Below are 22,403 nucleotides of genomic sequence, written 5' to 3' on the forward strand. Positions count from 1 at the left end.
TACATACGCACTTTATCAAACAGAAGAAAATCAGCTTTGAATGCCCACATTGTAAAGCCTTTAACTAAGTATCTTAGAGGAGAAAATGGACATGTAGGGATAAACCAGTCAAAAAAAGTTAAAATTAAATTAGACACGGATTCCCTAACCGCCTTTAATCGTATTAAAAAAATTCTTGCTTCAGAAGACGTACTTCTACCCTATCCCGATTATAAAAAACCATTCGAACTTACCACAGACGCATCCTCAGTAGCCATCGGTGCAGTCTTGTCACAATGTGGAAAACCCATTACCATGATATCACGAACTCTCACGAAATCTGAAGAAAATTACGCCACAAATGAGCGAGAACTTCTTGCCATTGTGTGGGCATTAAAATCCTTGCGGCATTGCTTATGTGGAATTAATAACATTCACATTTACACAGATCGTCAACTACTAATATTCGCTATATCTGATAAAAATCCAAACACAAAATTGAAAAATGACGAGCATTTATTGAAGAATTTTCGCCCACATTTCATTACAAACCTGGTAAAGAAAACATAGTAGCTGATGCTTTTTCTAGACAGTACATTGATAATCTAACAAATAATGACAATAGCGGCACAATGCATAGTGAATTATCGAGCACAAACATAATAAAAACAATTAAATACCCAGTAACCAATTCTCTCTCAATCTCCACATAACAGTAAAACCACTAAAATCATTTATCAAAAAAACATTAGACACACTATTAATTTTAAAACCTTTAAAGATCTCTTGAAATGTCTCAAATTTTGTATAAACACCGATGTCACAAATGCGATACACTGCGACTTGACAACCTTAGCCCAAATTCAAAATGTAATTTCGATTAATTTTCCTGGTGTTAAATTTATCCACACTGATAAATTTGTAACAGATTTAATAAATAAAGACGATCAGATAGAGGTGATGACTACAGAGCATAATAGAGCGCATAGGTCTATGCAAGAAAACCTCAAGCAGATCGAAAGTGAATATTACTTTCCTAATATGAGGAAATCTGTTATATGTTAAAATCTTTAACTAAGAATTGTAAAATCTGTATGGAAAATAAATACCAACGCAAACCCCCGAAACCGCAAATTGGAAAAACACCCATTCCGAACTTTCCAGGAGAAATCCTTCATATAGATATTTTAATTACAAACAAACAACATTTTCTAACATGTATTGATAAACTTTTGAAATTTGCTATTGTTAAACCTATAGCATCAAGGTCCACACTAGAGATCCACACTAAAGTTTCAGATAACGAAAGGGCATTTAATGCTAATTCTATAAAAACATTCCTAAGAGACCACTTTGAAATAGACCAATTTTTTATTCCGCACTTCACAGCGAAAGCAACGGTCAAGTTGAGAAATTTCACGCGACACTACTTGAAATCGCTCGCTGTATCAAAGAGCAACAAAATATCATTGAAACTACTGATTTAATACTATTAGCCTGATTTTAATACTGATTTAATACATACAAATACAATAATTCCATTCATTCTGTTATAAATGAGAAACCAATCAATATACTTCATCAACACTCCACGGAACACATCGAAAATTTAAAAGCAAAACTTAGACATTCCCATGGAAAAACTCTCAGCAGATTTAATTCGAACTCTAATACAAAAACATACAAATCGGGTGACAAAGTTTTTTTGCGCATCAACAAACGCTTAGGCAATAAATTCTCTAAAATTTTTGTTGAAAAAACTGTAGAAAAAGATTTAGGGACAACATTATTAATAAATGGTAGAAAAATCCATAAAAGTGATCTCCGTTAATTTCAGAGTATTTTTCGTCGTCATCCCTCGGCTGACCTTATCTAAAATAATAGACTACTCTTCAGCACACTTTATTGCCATAACGCAAGGAATGTAGCAATTTATGAAGAATTTAATTTTGAACTTCTATATTTCCCACATAACGAATCTTACGGACTATCAAGAAATTATTACAGAAAATTGGGAATACCTTGAACAATTACAAAACGCAACATGGCATCGTAGTATTTTAAATCAACAAATAGAAGAAATCTCACATGCAATGCATATCCTAGAAATTCCAAAGCGTATGACTATATCAATCAACTTCCTTGGCAGTGCATTAGAATTTATAGCAGAAACACCTGATCATGACGATTACGAACTTTTATCAACAAAAAATAATATACTGATTGAAAACAACAATCGACAAGCAAATATAAATTCAATTTTACAAGACAGAATAAACGATCTTACAAAACATATTCACTATTTGGGTATGAAATGTTTCTCATCAATTTGAATATTAGGTATTGAAATACCCAACAAAATCTTTTCGGATTACGGGGAAGGTTAATCAGATAACTTTTGGCTGAATATCAATCGTATGAAAACTTTAATGGTTTTCTCTGATGGCTAACTCTTTAAATATCGACGGTGAGGTTTGCATGATTGCAGTCACAATAGCAGGAAAAATAAATTTATATTTTACAATAAAATAATTTAAATTTATATTTATATAAATTTATATTAACGCGTCTCAAATATTTGACATACCTACCAATCCGATAGCTATTTCATATATCAATAGGAATCGAACGACCGTTTATACGAGTAGTAATTTTCAACTCTGCTCCACAAGCACGAGTTAAGTTATACAAACAATTTCTTCTTTAAAATCTTCTGCTGCGACTGGCTGTGATAGAATTTCTACAAAATTTATCTTGCTCCTGTACTTGTTAAGTTAAAAAACAGAAAAACAGTTCCTTCTTGAATTCAATTTTTCCACAGTCCTTTAAAACGGCGAAAGTCATAACTATACATAAGACGGAAAATACTTCTGAACCGTCAATATCAGAGTATGATTGGACCTTTTGGGCTCCATTCTATTATGCGGTAATAAAATATGCATCTGTGACAGAAGTCCTTCTGAAAGCTTTTAGCTTTGAGGGTGGCCTGAAAAAGATGAAGGTTGGAAAAACAATGATTTTATTACTAGGCAAGAGAATTTAAAGGTCCCTGTCGACAACCTGAAGTATTTGGGTTTTTCTATTTAGGTTAAGATTTTCCCATATATTTTTATTTTATACCGGGTTCATAAATTTATTTCTGGCAACGCGTTATGCACCATTTATTCCTCTTTTTTATATTGACTCGCATAGTTTTCCTGTGTAGGGAGGTGCCAGTCAAGAGATGTTAAATAAACTAGATGTCATACACAAAAAATTTTTCATTAACTTTAAAATATTCAATTTTTGCTAAATTGATATATAAAGTTACAATACGCGAAATTGTCCAAATTTTTATTTGTCACTATTTAGAACGGAGAAATAATTGCAGAAAAATAAATGCATAATTGCATAATAGGAGAAAAATAATTGTTTGTTTAATTGCTTGAAATTGTATAATGGACTGGCGACTAGATTGAAATAAAATGATGCTATACGCGTTTTTAAAAATTAAATAAAGAAATATTATATTCAATAATGGTAATTCAATCAGTGTTAGTTGATAGGTCTGAAGTAGAATTAAATCTGCGTAGTTATAAGATAACTAGTTAAATTTTTACTATTTATATGCTTTTGTTTGAATAAATATGTGTTATTATATTTTCTTAAATTTATAAATAAAAGCGTGGGTTTTATAAATGTTTTGAAGAATTGTAAAATATCTTTGAAAATCAGACAGCTACGATTTAAATCGTAGGCTACAATAAAAAAAAATCGTATTTGATTAACTTATATTGTAAGAATTGTTACCTTTATACATTTTGGAAAGTAAGCAAAAAAAAATCTTACATAAATGTCTCATTTTACGAATTTGAAAAAAAATGGTTTTAAATAATTAGCAAAAACATCACACAAACAAAGAATTTCTCATTTACTAACGTCAATAATTTACCTTAAATTATATAAAATAGTATATTTCTTAAGAAAAACAATAATGGGTTTTGCAAACTTTAATATAGTTTGAAAATGTATGAGTTTAAGAGCTCCTGTCTTAATCTTGCATTAGTAGAGTGCTTCATGAACTGAATTGTTTATCAATACAGTATACCTGTGATTTGAAGTCGGTTATCAAAATAACTTGCTATATTTAATTGGCAAAAATTTTAATTTTTTTTGATGCTGTGTCAAAAATGTCATATTGGTGCCTTAAGTATTAAATTAAATGTCCGCAAAAATGCAAGTCTAAATACAATTTAAAATTTCACTTATATTTAAACAACTAAATTCTGTTATCTGCACAATTAAGTTTTAAATAAAGCTATCTTGACATCGACATTATGATAATATTAAATGAATACGCAATGCAGTAATTCAAGTTAATAAGCTAAGTAAGTGTGTATTAATACCGTATTACTACACCGTATTTTAAAAGTCAAAGACTTTGATAGAATGCAATTTTAATTTATAAGGCTTTAATTATAAGAGTAAATTTATAGATAAATAGGGGACACATATGAGAGTAGGTGAAAAAGTTTATTCTTTTGTATCATGCATTAATTGTCTTTTTGCGTGATGCCAGAGTAATTCCAAAATCAAAGCAAGTAACGCTATTCCACATCCAAAAGTAAAATACAGTAATGGATATCGGCTCTCAGTTAGCCCAATTGATACAAAACCAGCAACTCTGTTTTCGCACAGTGGCTTTGCTGGTAACCATTTTCTGAATTCTCTGTTCATAAGCCCATTCTCACGTTGCCATCTCAAACGTTGTCTGAATAATTCTTTATAGGGGAATTTCTTTTTAACTGGAATTGCCATAACAGGTAATTGAAATAGTTCAAGTTCTTTCAGACCACATTTTTCATGTTCATCATATGTAGCACTTACTACCTGATAAGCGGCTTGCGATTCGACTTGGTATGCAAAGAGACCTTTACGAACGCTTTCCATGCCTTCGTGTGGTCTGATAAAAGCATTTTCTCCTTTCGGAGCGATTTTTTTCTTATAAAGAGCTTGAGTTTCTGGATCAGTTGTTTCTTCAAAATAGATTTTATTATATTTCACATCCTGAGCACCAGCGTCCAGTGGAGAATGACTTAAGTCGCTGTAAAAAAGGAAATATATCATTTTCTACATACTTACATATTTTTAACTTGCTTTTTATACTTCACAGTTTTTATAGCTTCGCTAGGACTTTGCAACAATGCAACAATATTTGCCGAAAATGATGTAAATAAGAATAATGTTGATATAAACGTTGTAAGAACGATATAACGTCCAGATGCAGAAGAAAAGTCTACATGAAATCCCTGTTGACATACAGCACCCCAGACAAAAATTAGTGACTCTTTCAAATCCACGTTATTTGACATTGGGTGAAAAATTATATGAATGATGAGAAGAATAGTTGTAATTACTATAAAAATTATGCACGATATCCAAACATCAAGTGAAAACGGTAAAGTAAAAATATTTTCTACAGCTGAAAGTGGTGGTTGACGAAATATTATGCATGCTCGGATATTAATAGTTTCTGACACAAAATCACATAACGTAAAACGTTCTAAACGCATAAATATGGCATTAACACCAAAATCTATTGTGCCATGTTGAAAATGACCCATCATTCCATCAAAATGCGCGTCAGAATGATTCCACCCATAATTATCCATTTGCATTAAATCAAAGCTAAAAAAAGGCATCAATATATTTAGGTCTTTTTTATTAAAGATGGAAATATTTAATATAAATAATTTTAATATACTTAATATGATATATTTAAATGAGATAGCGTTTCTTGATCGCAACAAAGTTTTTCAGCGACATGAATAAACATGTTCTGAACTGTTGGCAAATTTTTTATTGAACAATTAGTTTAATATTTTTAACATATACTTTGCCTGCAAGAGATTGCGTTAGATTATATTTTTCGCGTGGATGTTGGAGAGTATCATGCGAGTTTGGTCCAGAATGGATGGCGTCCTCGTCTGATCCCAGAGCACGGTTGTAGAAAAACCTTGCTGGGTTAATAGTCATATAAATTATAATAATAAACAAAATTTCCAATATTAAGAATATAAATGCGGTAGAGACATCTGCCAAAGCGGCTACAGAGACCATGGCTGTCGGCGAGAGCTTGGCTGAATGTTCAAGACGCTCAGAGAAGATGGCAGTAGAAAAAAAGAACACTTGGCAAAATTAATGAAACCGTTTGGCAAGAGCTCAACGGATCAAGAAAGTGGACTAATGATCGATTTGCGTATAAGCGATTTGGAAAACCTGTGTAAAGGGTTAAAAAAAGAGATTTGCAAACCTAAGGCAGAGAATTAAAGATTATTGGGGCAGCAGAATACAGTTTTAAATGGCACTGAGAGAAATAAAATAATTGTGGTCGTATACGAATCAGATGAGTAGAATGGCCAGTAAAACCGATCGGACATTAAAAACCAGAAGAAACTCAAAGAAGAAAAAAGCCAAAAGTTCATAAGAAATAGAACCGGCATTAGAAATTAATAGCACTAAAGTAGAAAAATCTCCATCGCTAATAATTGTGTGAATGTAAACATGATGAACAATGATCAACAAAAAATAAATGTTAAAAATGAAAATGGATGTAGAAAATCAACTAAAGCTGTTAATAAACCCAAATTGGAACGGCGTACTTACGAAAATATATAAAAGAAGCCAATTAAATTAACGGTTTGAAACCTACACCCATCATGCGAGCCGAGGATATTGAGTGCGAACTTATCTAAAGAGGATTCTAATATGTACAAGTCATAAATAAAATAAAAACAATAAAAGAAAACGACGTCAGTATTATTAAAAAGTTGTGCCTTTTCATGTTTTCCTTCGATTATACCGAAGACATAAATTAAATATATAAGGCTTCAGCACGTGGGAGTAAAAGTTGAGACTCTTAGAAGGAGTTGGTCCGTCTCGCGACGTAAGAGATGCCACAGCGTAGGACAAACACAAAAATTTTGCCAAAGTGCAGCAATTTTTTTTTGTTCTTTGTTTTTTTTTTTTTTTTTTTTTTAAGATAAACGTAAACTATATAAAGTAGCAAGACAATTAAGAGAAATTTATGGTAAGTTGGATAACAAAACTTATTATTAAGTTGTTCTCTATTTTGTGACAAATCATCAAAATTTTTATAGTTCTTAACATTAAATAGAGGAGAGGGACAAAGGGAGCCATTCGGTAGTTAGGATGTTCCCATCATTCTACTGGCAGTCCGACTTATTGGCCTACTGATGCTAACAAGGTCCCGGATTTTTTTTATTTTTCTATATCTAAAAGGATTTTAGCAAATTTTTGAACTTGAAGATGATTTTAATTTGAATTGCAATCACTCTGCTGTCATATTAATCGTTAGTGAGAAAATAGCTAAGAAACGCTTCACTTTAGTCAACAAAAGATTGGGCAGGTTTCAAAAATGATGTTGTTAGAAATATAAATCTTAATGCTGAACTGAAGGCTAGAGATCAAATAGGTTCTGAAGTGGAGGATTTTATCAAATTGATACAGAAAGCCGCCTGGAAAAATACAAAAAAAAAATTCTCTGAATTCAAACCTGTGTGTCATGTAATCCTTAGAATAATACAGATTTAATAGCACAAAAAAGAAGGGTTAGACATAAATGACAAGAGTCGCGTCCCCCAGACAATAAAATGGTTATGAATAAATAAAAAATAGAAAAATAGAAAATTTTAAATCAGTTTCATACGAGAATTATATAAAGAGCTTACCTGCAACTAAAGAAATGAAGAGCTTGGTTGGGAAAAGCAACGAAGAGTACCAAGAAACCGATAAAGCGAATTCCCCACTGAAAAGAGTGGAGGGATCATAGGCAAAAAGGAACAGGGATAAAGGTGAACTATTTGCTGATTACTTGGAAGGAATTTTTCAACCAAATGAAATGAACTTTAGTGTTTGTTTAGTAAAATACAAACTTGTCTATGTGCCTTTAGGCAAAGTCACATAGACCGATTTCTCGACTATCAATGATATAAAAGTTTTTTGAAAAATTGTTGTTTACAAGGATGATGCCGATAATAGAAAATAAAAAATTGAAAATAAAACAAAGCATGCAAAAGTTGACCGAGTACACAGAATACCAAATTCGTTCGATAAGGTTTGGCGCGACGGTTTATTAGTTAAATTTAAAAAATTGATACCTTTGCAATTTGTTGAGTTACTTGAATCATAAATACAAATAGGACGAGGAATACTCTACATTTAGATAAATTAGGGCGGTGTGCCTCAAGGCAGTAGTCTTGGTCTTATATTATACGTGCTTTATATGAGCAAATTTAGAGATTTAGAAAGGTGTAAGTTTGGCTGCATTTGCCGACGATACAGCAATATTGGCAGTGGGATCTAATTCGATTTTTTTGTTTTTTAATTTTTTCAACTCTTTATCAAACCACGATGGTGAGGAGTAAGCGGATCTATCGCGCCTAGCAGGAATAAATAAGGTGAGGGCATGATTTAGAACGTTGTAAAAATTAACCACCACTTCATCGATCTCCAAGTTAAAAAAAGGAAAATAAAGTAACTGTGGGAATATAATTATTTAAGGCTATCAAGTTGGCTTTAGAAAAGTCAAATTTTAAACGAACATCCAATATGTTTTCGATTTTATAATTATAAAAGTAAGAACAACAAGTTGGAGGATAATAATTATCTGCTTTAAGCAAATGTATACCGCAGTCATTTACAATTAATTTACACCAATCTGTAGTAAAAATTAAGTTCAGTTGCGTGTTTTGAAAATTAATTTTATTAGACATTTGCTGTAGGTCATTAACGTTTTAAATATTTATGAAAATTGCTTCATAATCATTTACAATATGACCAGTTATTAAAAAGCCTTCTTCAACATGAAGCATCAATATTGGTTGAAATCTATCTGATTCGTATTAAATCTATTTTTAACTGATATCAGAACATCTCCTCCCTATGCGACCAATTATAGTCCGACCGAATCACTTGAAATAGCATCGTATCTGTCTTTTCTGTAAATAGTACTAGTATAACAGTAATTATTGATATGAAAGTAGGTTGAAGATTTATATTTTAATTGAAATAAAAGTAGGTTGGAGATTTATATTTTTACAGTTAAAAGTGGTAGTGTTATTAATTAATTATTAATAATAATAAAATTATTATTAAAAGTGGTATCAGTACTACTTTAATTTGGCATGTTAGGAGTGAAAATATTTACTGTGGTTTCCTCTGGTCAGTTGAAGCTAGCTAATTCTTCTCTTGGAAACGTCTCTTCTTCTCTTGGAACGCAGCTTTTAAATGTTCTGCGATATCTTGGATGGTACCCATTTGTTTATAAAATTTCGTGTACAGATGTCTCAATTTCTGAAAATCGCATAGAAACTTCTCCAGGTGAATCAAGACCTTGACGTTTGTCTTTTTTCATCAACACAACCATGAAACATTTCATCAACGTACATGTATTTGCAAACATTATAGTTAGTTAATGTAAATATTTTCCCATAGATAACTTTATCACAATATTTTAGTAGGAGTCAAATCACACATATTTTGTTTATTAATTTTACTTTAAGTAAATTGGAAATCTATATGATACGTAAGTTAGCATGGAAAGATTATGAATTTTATAAATGCGTAAAATTGCTTACTAATCTCTTTTTGTTGGAAATAATTAATTTTAAGTCATATAAATTTTGTATAAAAAGAAATAAATAAATAAATTAATTAACTTCAAACCAAGCAACAAGAAGTTTTTCAATTAAAATATTTAACATTTTGGGCGCTCAACTAAAAAAAAAAATACAAAAAAAATGTCACAAAATCTAAATCTGGATGAAACTTCTGCCAAACAGAAGAAGTTAGGAGAAGACATAGAAAAGTTACTGATTAACTTTAAGAAAGATCCAGCTTCAAGAAAGACAGCAGAATATCTAGCTGCTAGGCACGATAAACTCAACAAACTATGGATTAATCACCAAGGAAGATTATTTGGAATTATGTTAATACAACTGTAAGTCCCGCTGACTTGGCGCCAAAAGGAATCTGCCCGAAACAAATTATTGAAAACCAATTGTGGTGGTCAGGGTCATAATAGCTACATAATGATACAATAAATGTGACAGGCAAGGCACTTCAACCAACATAGTTGGAGTTAAAAATTAGTTCCCTTACGTCAACAAGAATGCCAATCAAAACTCTTTCCATTGAAAGATTTTCATCATTACCAAAGCTGCAAAGGACCATCGCCTTCTGTCAAAGATTTTGTAATAACGCAAAATATCTAAAAAGGAAGAATACTGGACAACTAATAACAACTGAATTGGAAATTGCACTGTATTCCATAATCAAACTAGAGCAAACTGTCTATAACACAGAAACTATACAAATTAATTACAATACGGGGGCGAATAACATCATCTCGCTTCATATTTGATGCAAAATTCCGTTGCTATAAGCAGAATTTTTTTAAATTTTCCACATAATCCCAATGATTGTAGTTATCAACCCATCATCGGAATACATTGTAATTAATTTAGTTCGTGACTCATATTATGCAATTAAGGAAAATGAGTTTAAAAACTGCCTATCTTTTAACATTAACAAATTTTATTACCGGAAGTTGCATCCTATATACAACGAAAAACCTGAAGTTGCTCAATGTGAAGTTAAACTAGTCAATCACCAGACAGAATTACCTGAAAGTTGTGTGATCTTAAAGATAAATCGGTAACAAATATGGATTCCTATGAAACCACCAACAACTGCATTTACGTTATGGACAAAAGAAGAATGTTCAACTTAATTTTCAGCGAAAATATAATAAGTTTAACGTTATAATAAGTAGGAATCTTACAATTTCACAACTGCCAGTTGAAAACACCAACAGTAACAATTTCTTTGGGCGGTGCTATTACCAGTCAAGTCGAATTAGCCTATGAAAATCACCAAGTTCGTAAGCTCTATCCACAATCTACCACAACATCTATTAGACAAAATAAATACTGGGTTTTTAGGAAATGTCACTAATATTATAAAAACATTTTTATTATTATTGATTAGTGTCGGCCCTAGTGCACAAGCACATCCAACGTCCTTGCGGTAAAGACTAGGAAAGTCCGGTCTGACAGGAGCTCTGCCAATAAGTCCAAATCTAACCTCTTCAAAGCTAGATAACATAATTGTTGGCCGGGTATCTCCTGGGAATCTTCTCCGGTAGAGCCAACAAGATTTTGTAAAATGTGAATGGCTGGCACTTAAAATCACCAAATCGATGGGAAGCCGGGTCCGTATAATTACCCCAGGTGGTAATGTAGATATTCTAAAGGGAGCAAATCTGAATAATGCACAAACAGACGAAGGCTATGATCTAGGCGGCCACAAAATAAAAAATATGAGTATGGAAACTAAGAATGGGTTAACTAAGCTGGAAGAATCCATAGAGATGCTGAGGCAGTGCAGGTAGCAGCGAATTTTGTATCGTAAAGGGCGATCGAAGAAACGTCGAATTTCAGTGATTGATCGGATGCCTACAAGTACAGGTGCGAATAATAGAGCAAGAGATTATAAAATGGGGACTGGGTGAAAAGAGGTGACCTACACAGAGAACCGGTTTGCTGCCCCAGGGAAAAGGGAGTTCGCTAGCATTTAACGGAGTAGGAAAAAAATTGGATAAATCCTGGGAAACAACAAAAACACGAGCGGAGGCAGTACTTCTTAAGCCAACCATTGGGAAAACTCACGCTGAGATTTTAAAGGACATTAAGGAGAAAGTCAACACAGAACAAACGCAAATGGTCATAAGGGGCATCCAAAGAACGCAAAAAGGTGAAGTAATATTAGAAATGGGAAATGGAAACAAAGATGAGTTTACCAAGGAACTGGAAGAAATACTAGAAGAAACCGCAAATGTGAGAGGGTTTGTAGATAGTATTTTATAGACTTTTAAGGTGAACCGGGTGGCCATTTGCGACTTGTTGTAGCTTTCCCAAGCCACCACCTATCATATCCCCGCTACAAGTATGAAGTCGGAGATATCCCCAAGGGATATTCCCTCCGCACCAGCCCATCGGCAACTTCGTTGCCCGTACGTTCAGTGTGGTCAGGCATCCAAATAAGCGTTGCTCTGTTTACCAATGCCAATTCCACAAGTGCAGTGAGGCAACTCCAGACCAGCTTGGATGTAGCCTGGGCCGACTGAAGCACTAAAAATAAATCCGAGAAGACATAAATGGTACGGTTTTTATACCACTTCCCAAACTGACCCTCAGACAGATTTCTATTGCATGTATTTCGGCCTGAAACACTGTGGAATACGGGTCTAGGCTCACCTATAAACGTGTGTCCGGGGAGACACCATACTTTCTAACTCAACTCAAGTATCGGGCCGCCCCAATCCCACGTCCATCGATCGGGAAACCTTTGCCTGAGGTCAAAGTTGTATCGTGGCAGGCAGGCATCCGGCATGGTTATTATCGGATTGCTCTCAATAAAATCTTTGCGAGTGCTGTGGGCCAATTTTCACCCTGCCTCTTCCTCGTCAGAGAGGAGTCGGTAAGTCATTGGCCGAACTTGCTTCTGTATGAAGAGATGCAGTGGGGGCAACCCAATCATTACCTCTAATGTAGCAGTGGGAGGCGTCCGCATTGCCCCGGTAGCACCCAAGCAGGCCAACATCTGAAGCTTTTCAGCTTGACCCGAACATCCAAATGGTTAGCTTTGCGGGACTATACGATTGACACGTAGGTGAAGATGGGCTTAGTAAGGGTCGTATATAGTCACAGTGCTATCCTGAGGCTGATTCCGCAGGCCTTGGCCGATAAGCTTCTACACGTCCATATGGCCGCCGTAGCTCTCGTGATGACTCTATTTATATGGGAATTCTAGGAGAGGCGAGCATCCAGGGTTAACCCCAAATACTTCACCTGGCTAGAGTAACCAATACGCTCACCAAACAGAATTGGGCTCATTAGTTTATCCTTGCTTCTGCATCTGGTGAATGCAACCAAAGTGTTTTTCCTGGGATTTATATTTAACACAACGCATCTGCACAACTCGCCCACAACACGTAAATCTCCCTGAAAAAGGCCAGAGATAGTGCTCTCGAATTTGCTCAGTATGACAAAGTCCACATCGTCGGCATAGCCCAACACCACGGAGCCTCAAAACGCATCCACTACATTATATCATCCACTACAACGGAAAACAGAAGGAGCGAAACCAACCCTCTGGACACCCTTTTGCACCGGGGATAAGGAGTGTGTTTTCAGCTATGGTGGACTTAATGATCCTATCCTGTAGCGTTCGACTAATCCATCTGCTCGTCGTCGCATCAATTCCGCGTTTGTGCAACGACTCGCAGATGACGTGATATGGGGTGTTATCAAAAGTATCCCGTAACTAGACCCCGTAGAGCGAGTGTAGCAGCCTTTCCCGGTTGATAGACATACTGAGACTTGCGCAAGGGATTGGTTTCCAGTGCGCCGTTCTTATATATCTATCAAGCATCTTTTTCATTGCTTTCAATAAAAAAGAGGGAGGGTAATGTACGTTCCCTTGGCCAAGCTCCATACTTAGGGAAACCCCTCTGCCAAAACACAGAATATATCCCGTCAACATCCGTAGATTTAAAAGGCCTGAAAGAAAACACTGCCCACCAAATACTACATTTCTTTAAGATCGTGCGAGAACGTTCTCAGTCATATCTCCTGGGCCAAGACGTCCTTGGTTCAATGACCGCATTCGAGTGATTCTGAAGAATTTCCGAGTCAGGAAAGTGTGTTGAGGTTATCAGCTCCAGTGTTCCGCTTTCCGTTCTCGGTCATGGAGCCATCAGGGTGTTCCATCAGGCCCAACCCGCTAGCAGAATTTTTGGAAAGTACCCTTGCAGAAAACCTGCTGCCTTCTTTTCGCTTTCTTTATTTCCTATTGTATTTCGTCTAGTCCTTAGTCTAAGAATTGTTCTGACAGAAGCAGGAATGAAATTAGCCTCATCCATGAGGAGCGTTTCGAATTGACTGTGGATTGAAGCACCCGATACGATATCAAACCCAATCCGCCTATTGTCGGACATTGATGTCTCTTTAAGACATGCCCTCCACCAACCCTCTTGCTAATAAACTCAGTGAAAAGGGTGATGTTAAGAACCTCTTCGTTAATTGCATTTATAATTGTTGGCCTATTGCCCTCATGCATAATCGTTAATTTGCCTCGCCTTCTCCAACGCAGCTACCTGATCCTTGGAGCAGTGACCTGGAATGGAAAGATGCAGCAGACGTTGGTCTTGTCAGCTTCTTTGAGCCTACCCCGACCCCAGTACACTGAAGAAATTTTTTCCCTTTCACTATTTATTCGGGAGAAATTAAGAAAATGACCGAACGTGATGGAACAACCCCCGTTGTTTTTCTTATCCATTTGCAGAACTCTCAAAGAACTTATCTTCTTATCTTAAACGGTTGTTTATTAATTGGGACATAGCTAACACAGATGTGCTGTTTGAGAGCATTTTCGCCGGCTAGCACAGCTATGTTGCAGCCGCCCCAAGGTTAAATGCTGCTCCAGACACTGGTAATCCAATTCCTGGTTTCTCGATTGTTGTATTTGACAGATATTCATCCATCCCTTTGCGACGACGCAGTAAATTGAGGAAGCGAGTTGGTAACCTTGTCCATTTCATCCATGATGACTACTTTTATTTTCTCAGTTTAGTTCTTCCGCGAACATACCATTCCTGAAGTATGACGCAATACGCCTTTTTGAAGCACCAGAGAAATGATGCTTCTTTCCTCTGATCTCCAACTTCTCCAGTTCCTCTTCGGCTTTTTGGATATGAGGTCCCATGCGATCTTGTTTATTCGTTTCCGTCGGAGTTGCTGCTGCATCTTCCGTCAGCGTGAGAAGGTTTAAATAGGCCAGTTGAAATAGGCTTTGGTTCTGAAGACCCTGGAGCACCGATGATTTTGTTACCGGGCACTTTATTGTTGTCCTTGCCGTTGTTGTTGCTGTTTTCGTTGTTGTTGTTGTTATAGTTTTTTGTTTTTTTTAATCCATTTGTGGTCTCACAAGTAGCACGGGAAGTACGGTCACCCATGGCAGACCCCGGCATACCATGGGAAGACTAATTTAAACTGGAGTGCGCTTGGTATCGACTAAGCTCTCCCTTAGCCATGCAATCATCGGGAGAGAACAAAAGATGGCAATCATAGGACTTGATGAGAAGAATGCTCAAAAGCTATGTACAATATCAAAAATCAAAATGAATGAATCAATTGTAGAATAGGACAAAAAATGGAGGTTGTGCGGTGCTACAGCTGCTTTTTGGAACATATTAAAGTTTTGGACATATTAAGAGGAACTGTAAGACACCAGATGGAAGAGATTTTTGCTACAAATGCGGGTGGGCGGGCCACACAGTGGAGTACGTAGAAGAGTATGCAGTAGCGGAGACAAATGGAGAGGTAATACTCGTTCGTGATTTTAACGCAAAGTCAGTTGTTTGGGGAATGCCACACACGGATGCGAAAGCCACGCAGATTTTAAAGATGGCATCTCCACAGAGCGTAACAGTGATGAATACGAGGAATACATCAACTTTTTGCCGACCAGGCTACACCGAGACCATACTTGATATGACATTGGCGACAAATATTCTAGCAAGCAAAATTGAAGGCTCTGTGGTACTTGATCAATATATTATTTACAAATTATGCGTGAGAGCAGATGTACAACTTAGAGATGCGGGTCAGACCCCTAAATGGAATATAAGTAAATTGGACACCAACAAAATTATTGAAATGCTACAGGACGATTACAATCAGGGAATACATATTTTGGAGAATTTAAGTGAATTAACACATATTTTGGAGAATATTATCAAAAATGCCTGCGAAAAATTAATGCTACGGAAAACACGTGGCGGAAGGAAACGTTCGGTATACTAGTAGACAGAAGAAATCGCAGAATTAAGGAGAAAATATTTACATATGTGACAAGTGGCTCAACGAAGAAGAAATACAGGCAGGGAAGACTATCGGGATTGCGATTAGAAAAAGCAAGAGTGAAAGCTGGAAGGCACTGTGTAATGATGTTAACCAAGACTCATGGGGGCTTAGATATAAGACTTTTCTGAAAAAATTCAAGACTACAATGGTTGGGGATCACGAAGAAAAACCATCATTCACAATGGACAAATAGAAATCAGCAGCGAAAACAATAAAAAACAAGAAGGCTCTGGGTTTGGACGGAATTCTAGAAGAAGTAATAAAAATAGTTGTTAATGTATGTCCACAAATGATGTTGAATATGTATAACACCCGTCTGGAGTATAGAATTTTCAACAGCGCATGGAAGAAAGCGCGGTAATCATCGAGAAGGGAAAGGGCGACAGTTTTCGGCATCGTCTTATAGACCATTGTGCGTGCTGGATACGGCAGGTAAACTTTTGGAGAAATTAATTAAAGGTAGACTGCAAACAGCAATAGAAGCATCAGAAGCATAAACGTAATTTGAATTTAGGCAAAGAAGATCAACAGTGAATGAAATTAGAATGGTTACAGAAGTGTTAAGAGCAGCTTAGTCTGGAAATCATCATTCAAGAGGAATGATATTGCTCGTGTCGTTAGACGTTAGAAATACATTCAATTCGGTAGAAAGATGCGATAGAGGCACGAAGAGAAAGTTTTAACATTCCGCGTATCTCCTAAGGATAATAGATGATTATTTGAACGATAGATGGTTGCTGTACAACAGAAAGGATGGAAAAAGAAAGAAGCAAATAACAGCTATGAAGGATAGAGGGTTAAAGTGCAACACAAATGATGGAAACAGAATGAAGAAAATAACAGCAGGAGCAGCGCGAGGATCGGTTTTGCGGCCTGACATATGGAATTTATTGTACGACAGCATATTTCGAATAGAGATGCCAAAATGCACTGTTCTTGTAGAGTATGCAGATGACATAGCGGCAGTTATTACAACGTAAAACATGGAGGAAGTACGAATTAAACTTAACCAGCTATTGTGAAGACTCAACACGTGGGTTGAAGACCACGGTTTAGAGCTAGCAAAAGCCAAGACAGAAATCGTTATTTTAACAAAGTAAAGGTTTCGTACAATTGTAAAGATGCGAATAGATACAAAGAATTCAAACAAAGGCAGCAGCAAAATATCTAGGAGTTACATTGGATAATGAACTTAATTATTGGAGGGACATCAGTCAGGTGGCAGACAAGGCAGAAATCCTTACCAACAAGCTAAGAAGGCTTATGACGAACATCGAAGAACCAAAACCGAAAAAGAGGAAAATTATTTTGAGTTCAAAAAAGTCAACACTATTGTATGGCGCGCAGATAGTAAATTACTACATAACGCAGTTTTTGCCAGATCCTTTCAGGCGTAGTAAGCTATTGGCCCAAATAGGAGGAGCAAACAGGCAACATAACAGGAAAGAGTGGAAATAAAGAGAAAGAGGCAGACCTATTAAATTTTGAAGTGAACGGTGGACAAGCTCATTGGCACGCAGAGCATCATTGGGATGATCTTAAAAGTAGCCACTGTACAAAAAACGTGGGTATGAATATCACGAATCGACTCGGGTTTTGTTAGGAGCTTACCGGATACGCTGATCACGACGGCCGTGATAAAGGGCTTGACTTAAACTGTTTCCTTAGGAATAAGGAACCTCGATTGTCTTATAACGGGAAGAGACGTAAGGGCTGCACTGAAGGTCGCCATAGGGGCAGCAAGAGGTCTGGCAGACTTGCAATACGGCTTCAGGAAAAGGAAGGTTAACGATGGATGCAACAAAAGTGGTGCCGGATGCAGTCAAGACCGACGAATCGGAAGATCATCATTCAAGGAAAGTGGTGCTATTGGTTACGTTAGACGTGAAGAATACTTTTAACTTTGCAAAATGAAAGAAGATTTTAAAACAGTTACGTGGTAGATTTCGAGTTCGGTTGTATTATTGGCGAATTCTGGAGGATTATCTTAAGAACCGCAGCCTGGAGTACTCGATCGATGCTGGTATAAAATATAAGAAGACAAGTAAAAAAAGAATCGCGCAGACGAAAAATGTAAGAAGACCCAAAAAAGAATCGCGCAGGATCATTATGTATGACAGCTTACTACAGTCGCAGATACTCATGACACGCATAACAGAAGAGGGCGAAATTAGGCTCCAATAGACAATGAGGATAGTAAACATATGGATGGGGCAACACGGCTTGGAGTTAGCTACTGCCAAAAAGGAGATAGTCATGATAACTAATGGTTGGATGCGAACTATAGCGTCGATACAGGTCGGGTTGGATTCTGAGGAGACAAAGTCGGCAGCTAAATATTCATAAGTCACACTACATGCAAAATTTAACTCTTGGCAATATGTTCAAAGCGTTTTAGAGATAAAAGTGAAGACTATCAGTTAACTCAACATGCTGATTACAAATCAAGAAGGAAAAAATTATTTTGAGTTTAACAAAGTTAATACTATTGTATGGGGCTCCACATAAAAGGAGACTTTTCATGTCAGCAGGGCATGTCTGTGTTATTATATGGAGCGGAGTTTTTCGTAATGCGGGCGTGATTCCGATAGATTTACTGGCATTTGAGAGGAAGAATATATACCTGTAAAATCGTGAAATTGGAAAAGAACAAGAGGCTGTAGAGGAAGAGACGTCGAGAGGTAAAAGCAGAACGCTGAAGAAGCGATGTACAAGGTAGATGGACAGCAAGGCTTATAACTATATACATGGTTTTCGAGTCTGATATAATAGCTGTAGAAAAGAGGTTTTTAGATGACTGCGTAGGTGAGATAACACCGGACACTTCGTTGAGAAGATGATCGACAGTGAAGACAAGTGGAATGCAATAGCAAAAATTCCAGTGATGCAACTAAGGAGGGGAAGGGAGCTACACTACGTAGATAGCGCAGAAGGGAATGAAAACTAATTTGAACATCGACATTAAAGCATCAGCATGAGGACCACAATATATAAATTGAGGAACTCAAGGAAAAGCATGACCTAACATGAAGTATCGAATATTGTAATTATCGTTATTATTCATTTTAATATTGTTATTTTTATTGATATTACTATTGTCGTTATTGTTGTTTTTTTTTATAAATACTTTTTTTTTTTTATTTTTACCACTAATAATCAGATAACCAAATAATGAAGCCTGATATGTGCATACTAGTGAAATTCTTAGGGATTTGGGTGTCCCCGAACTTAGTGAAGAAATAAGGAACTGCGCCATAGGGTGCGTTTGGAACAGCATATAAATATTAAGGCTTTTCAACTTATATGAGAGAGGGTTAAGACAAAAACACTAAAATGAACGAGACCTATCGATTTAGTCCAATGATGAAACGTAGATACAAAAACACGGTAGATCAAAATTAATGGTTAGTCAGTTTCACTAGCTTAAGGAGCTTATAATCATCCAGGTGCTTTATAGGTTGAATTGAATTAATATTTCGCCACTATTAATAGGTCTGTCGACAGTTTGGGTCTTTCTTTGTCTTCCGATGATTTATGGTTTTTAAAACGTTTATTAAAAAAAAAAAAAATTATCAGTATAATATTATATTATTTGGAGTATAATATTAAAGATGTAAGGGTGTATGTTCTGGTCAAAACGTGATGTGTGATAAAGTAATTCTGAAACGATAATTTAAAATAATTAGGCGTGTTTCGGTTTCATATGAAATTAATTTTAAAAAATTAGTGGAAATGATTAATTTCCATTATCTGATAAATATCAGTTGAAATAAATTTACATATATATGCAATTTTTCTATATTTAAAAGCCAAAGAGTTTAGAAAATCTCTTTAAATTAATAATATATTACTAATATTAATTAATTAACTAAAAAATTGCAATGAAATCTCAAGCTATTCAAAATGCAGCAATAAACATAAATTTACCTGAAATTTAAATCTGTTTCTATATTTTTCATTAATGGATAATTAACTTTTGCAATTGTATTAATATGCCGTGTGCTCACATCTTCAAATGTTGTGAAAGCATCTGGAAATTCAATGACTACACCACATAAAATTTTGATATTTTCCAAATTTTTTCGTTTTGCTGCAAAAACTCCAACTTTTTTTAAAGATTCAATAAAACTATCAGAATTTGTAATATTCGCTGATAACATTTGAATTTTTAATGGTTTAAAAGAAGAAATACGATATATATCAAACAGCATCCATTTAAAAAATTTCAATTTATTAAATACTCCATTTTCCTTTAGTGGACTTTCTTTAACAACGTTGGTATAATTTTCATATTCGGTGTAAGTAATATATCTGCTTATTCTTTTATTTTGATTTAAATTTTTGCTATAATTAAGTGATAACGGTTTAATATAAAATGGTACCCACGATACAGTTGGCACAATATTTGGTATTAAAATTTTAACATCTGAGTCGGGCATTACAAATATTTCTTTAAACATTAAATCTATTATATGTAAATCATTAATGTTTGTAATAGTTAACAACCAAAAATTATTGCTTGTAAAAAAATTATTTTTGTCTGCAATCTTAAAAATCTCTCGGGAACTTTCTATTGAGCAGTCGTCAATTGTACGCATTACAATTCCATTTTTATATGCACGATCTAATTTAAAATCTGCAGGGTATCTTTTATTGAATTGAAAAATATTAAGATAAAATCCAGCTTCAATAAAATTTCGCATTGATTTGAAATTTGAGTTGATTTTATAATTGTTATTATTACTTTTGTTATAAATATTTTTTGCTGAAGCAAATGATGTATCCTTGAATAATTCTAGGAAATAATATATATAAATTTATATGCATATGAAAAAAATATAAAATGATTAATTTTCTCTTTTCATAAAAATTTGTATGTCGTTCTCATATACAGACATAATATGTATGTATATATACTTAAATGAAAAAGGACGCAAATCAATCAAACAAATTGGTTTAAAAAGAGGCATATTTTATTTCGATGATTTGACTGAAAAACTGAATTGGGAAATGTTTGAGGACAGAAATGTTAAAGTGGAAGATCATTTATTGCAAGCGTTATACATTATATTTATAATTAAAACTTGTATTGCATTATAGTAGTAACTCTGCCTGTTGTGAAGTTAACTGGGTCCTAGGTGGCAAGACGTGATGAACATTCGTGCCAATTTAAAAAAAAAATTAAAAAATCATTTTTTTGTACTAATAAAATCGAGTTGAAAGTTCGACGTTATTTCTACAGTTTTAGAAAAAATGATAAAAACTTTCCACGTGCTATAGAAAATTTGAGACGTACCAATCTTGACATACATGCCATGAATTGCCATCCCGAAATTAACACTTTATATTTTTTTAAGAAATTGTAAATTAAGTTTTGTAAATTTATTCTATTATTTTTTTAACAAAAGGAAGATGTAAGAAGTCGAAAATTGAAGTAGAAAAATGTATTTTAAACAAAACGAAATATTTTATTATATCTATAATCTAGGAAATCTGTTTTATCAATCTATAATTTATTATTTTTTCAGAAAACTTTGAACTTTCTGCTTTTGCGGAATTCAAAAATTTTGTTTAGTTTTAGTACAACAAGTAGCGAAAACTATAATTTCAGAAAAAGGAAGGTAAAAGAAGAAATTATTCTGAAGAAGTAATTTTCTAAGTAAGATCTATTCATTTGGAATTTCCATTTTTTACCTCGAAGATATGTGTGACGACTAAAAAGAAACTGCTGCCGGAAAATTTTTAAAAAAAATTATCAAAATGTGCTTAATATTTAAAATTGGTGCGAATATGAAAAAAGGTATAATTTATACCGTATAAGTATATAAAGAATTTTTGATTGATAGAACGTTACTAAAAATTTTTATGATGGGTGATAGACAAATTGTGATACCATGCTAAGTTGTAGTTTTAAAATGGAATGCTGCAACATTTGTTATGCTCCCTGTAAGACAAAAAGACAAACATTTAATATTAAAATTAATCGGTTAATTTTCCTTTTATATGACATAGGATTCCTATAGGTAATATAGTACTCCATTCACAAACTATTCTCAACTACTTCGAAACGGTGTGAAAATATTTACAATATTTGTTTTAATTAGTTCCATTAAACCTATAAGATTTAAATTTATTAATGTAAATCCTAATGAAATCAATAAATTAATTATTTTCATCTTGAGCTTAAATCAAGTGAACAAGGAACATTTAACAAATTACGTGTTAGAATACTATAAATTAATAAATTATTAAAGTTAATTATTGGTAGTTATTTTTCAGACATTTTTGTTATTCAAAATTAATTTTTCAATTTTCAAAATGAATAGCAATATTAATAACGTAAAATACTGCGAATGTATGAAATATAATGGTTTTTGAAAAACACTATATACACTGTAATTGTATAACATTTTAAACGTATTGGATTGCTTTCGCTAC

The 22,403-nt window shown here is 34.4% G+C and overlaps 1 protein-coding gene across 1 annotated transcript in view; it reads right to left on the reverse strand.

Annotated features, from left to right (window-relative positions):
* Positions 1-4,491: 4,491 nt before the first annotated feature.
* LOC129605882 (uncharacterized) overlaps positions 4,492-22,403 on the reverse strand; it is a 31,677-nt gene continuing 13,765 nt past the window's right edge. Inside the window, exons 2-5 of the mRNA XM_055515879.1 lie at positions 20,374-20,612; positions 19,893-20,187; positions 5,125-5,646; positions 4,492-5,062 (exon numbers count right to left, since the gene is read on the reverse strand). Coding sequence (XP_055371854.1) covers positions 4,492-5,062; positions 5,125-5,646; positions 19,893-20,187; positions 20,374-20,612 — 1,627 coding nt within the window. The remainder of the gene's footprint in view (positions 5,063-5,124; positions 5,647-19,892; positions 20,188-20,373; positions 20,613-22,403) is intronic.

Source organism: Condylostylus longicornis, unplaced genomic scaffold (assembly GCF_029603195.1).
Source record: "Condylostylus longicornis isolate FDR11 unplaced genomic scaffold, ASM2960319v2 ptg000016l, whole genome shotgun sequence".
In the NCBI taxonomy this organism is placed as follows: domain Eukaryota; kingdom Metazoa; phylum Arthropoda; class Insecta; order Diptera; family Dolichopodidae; genus Condylostylus; species Condylostylus longicornis.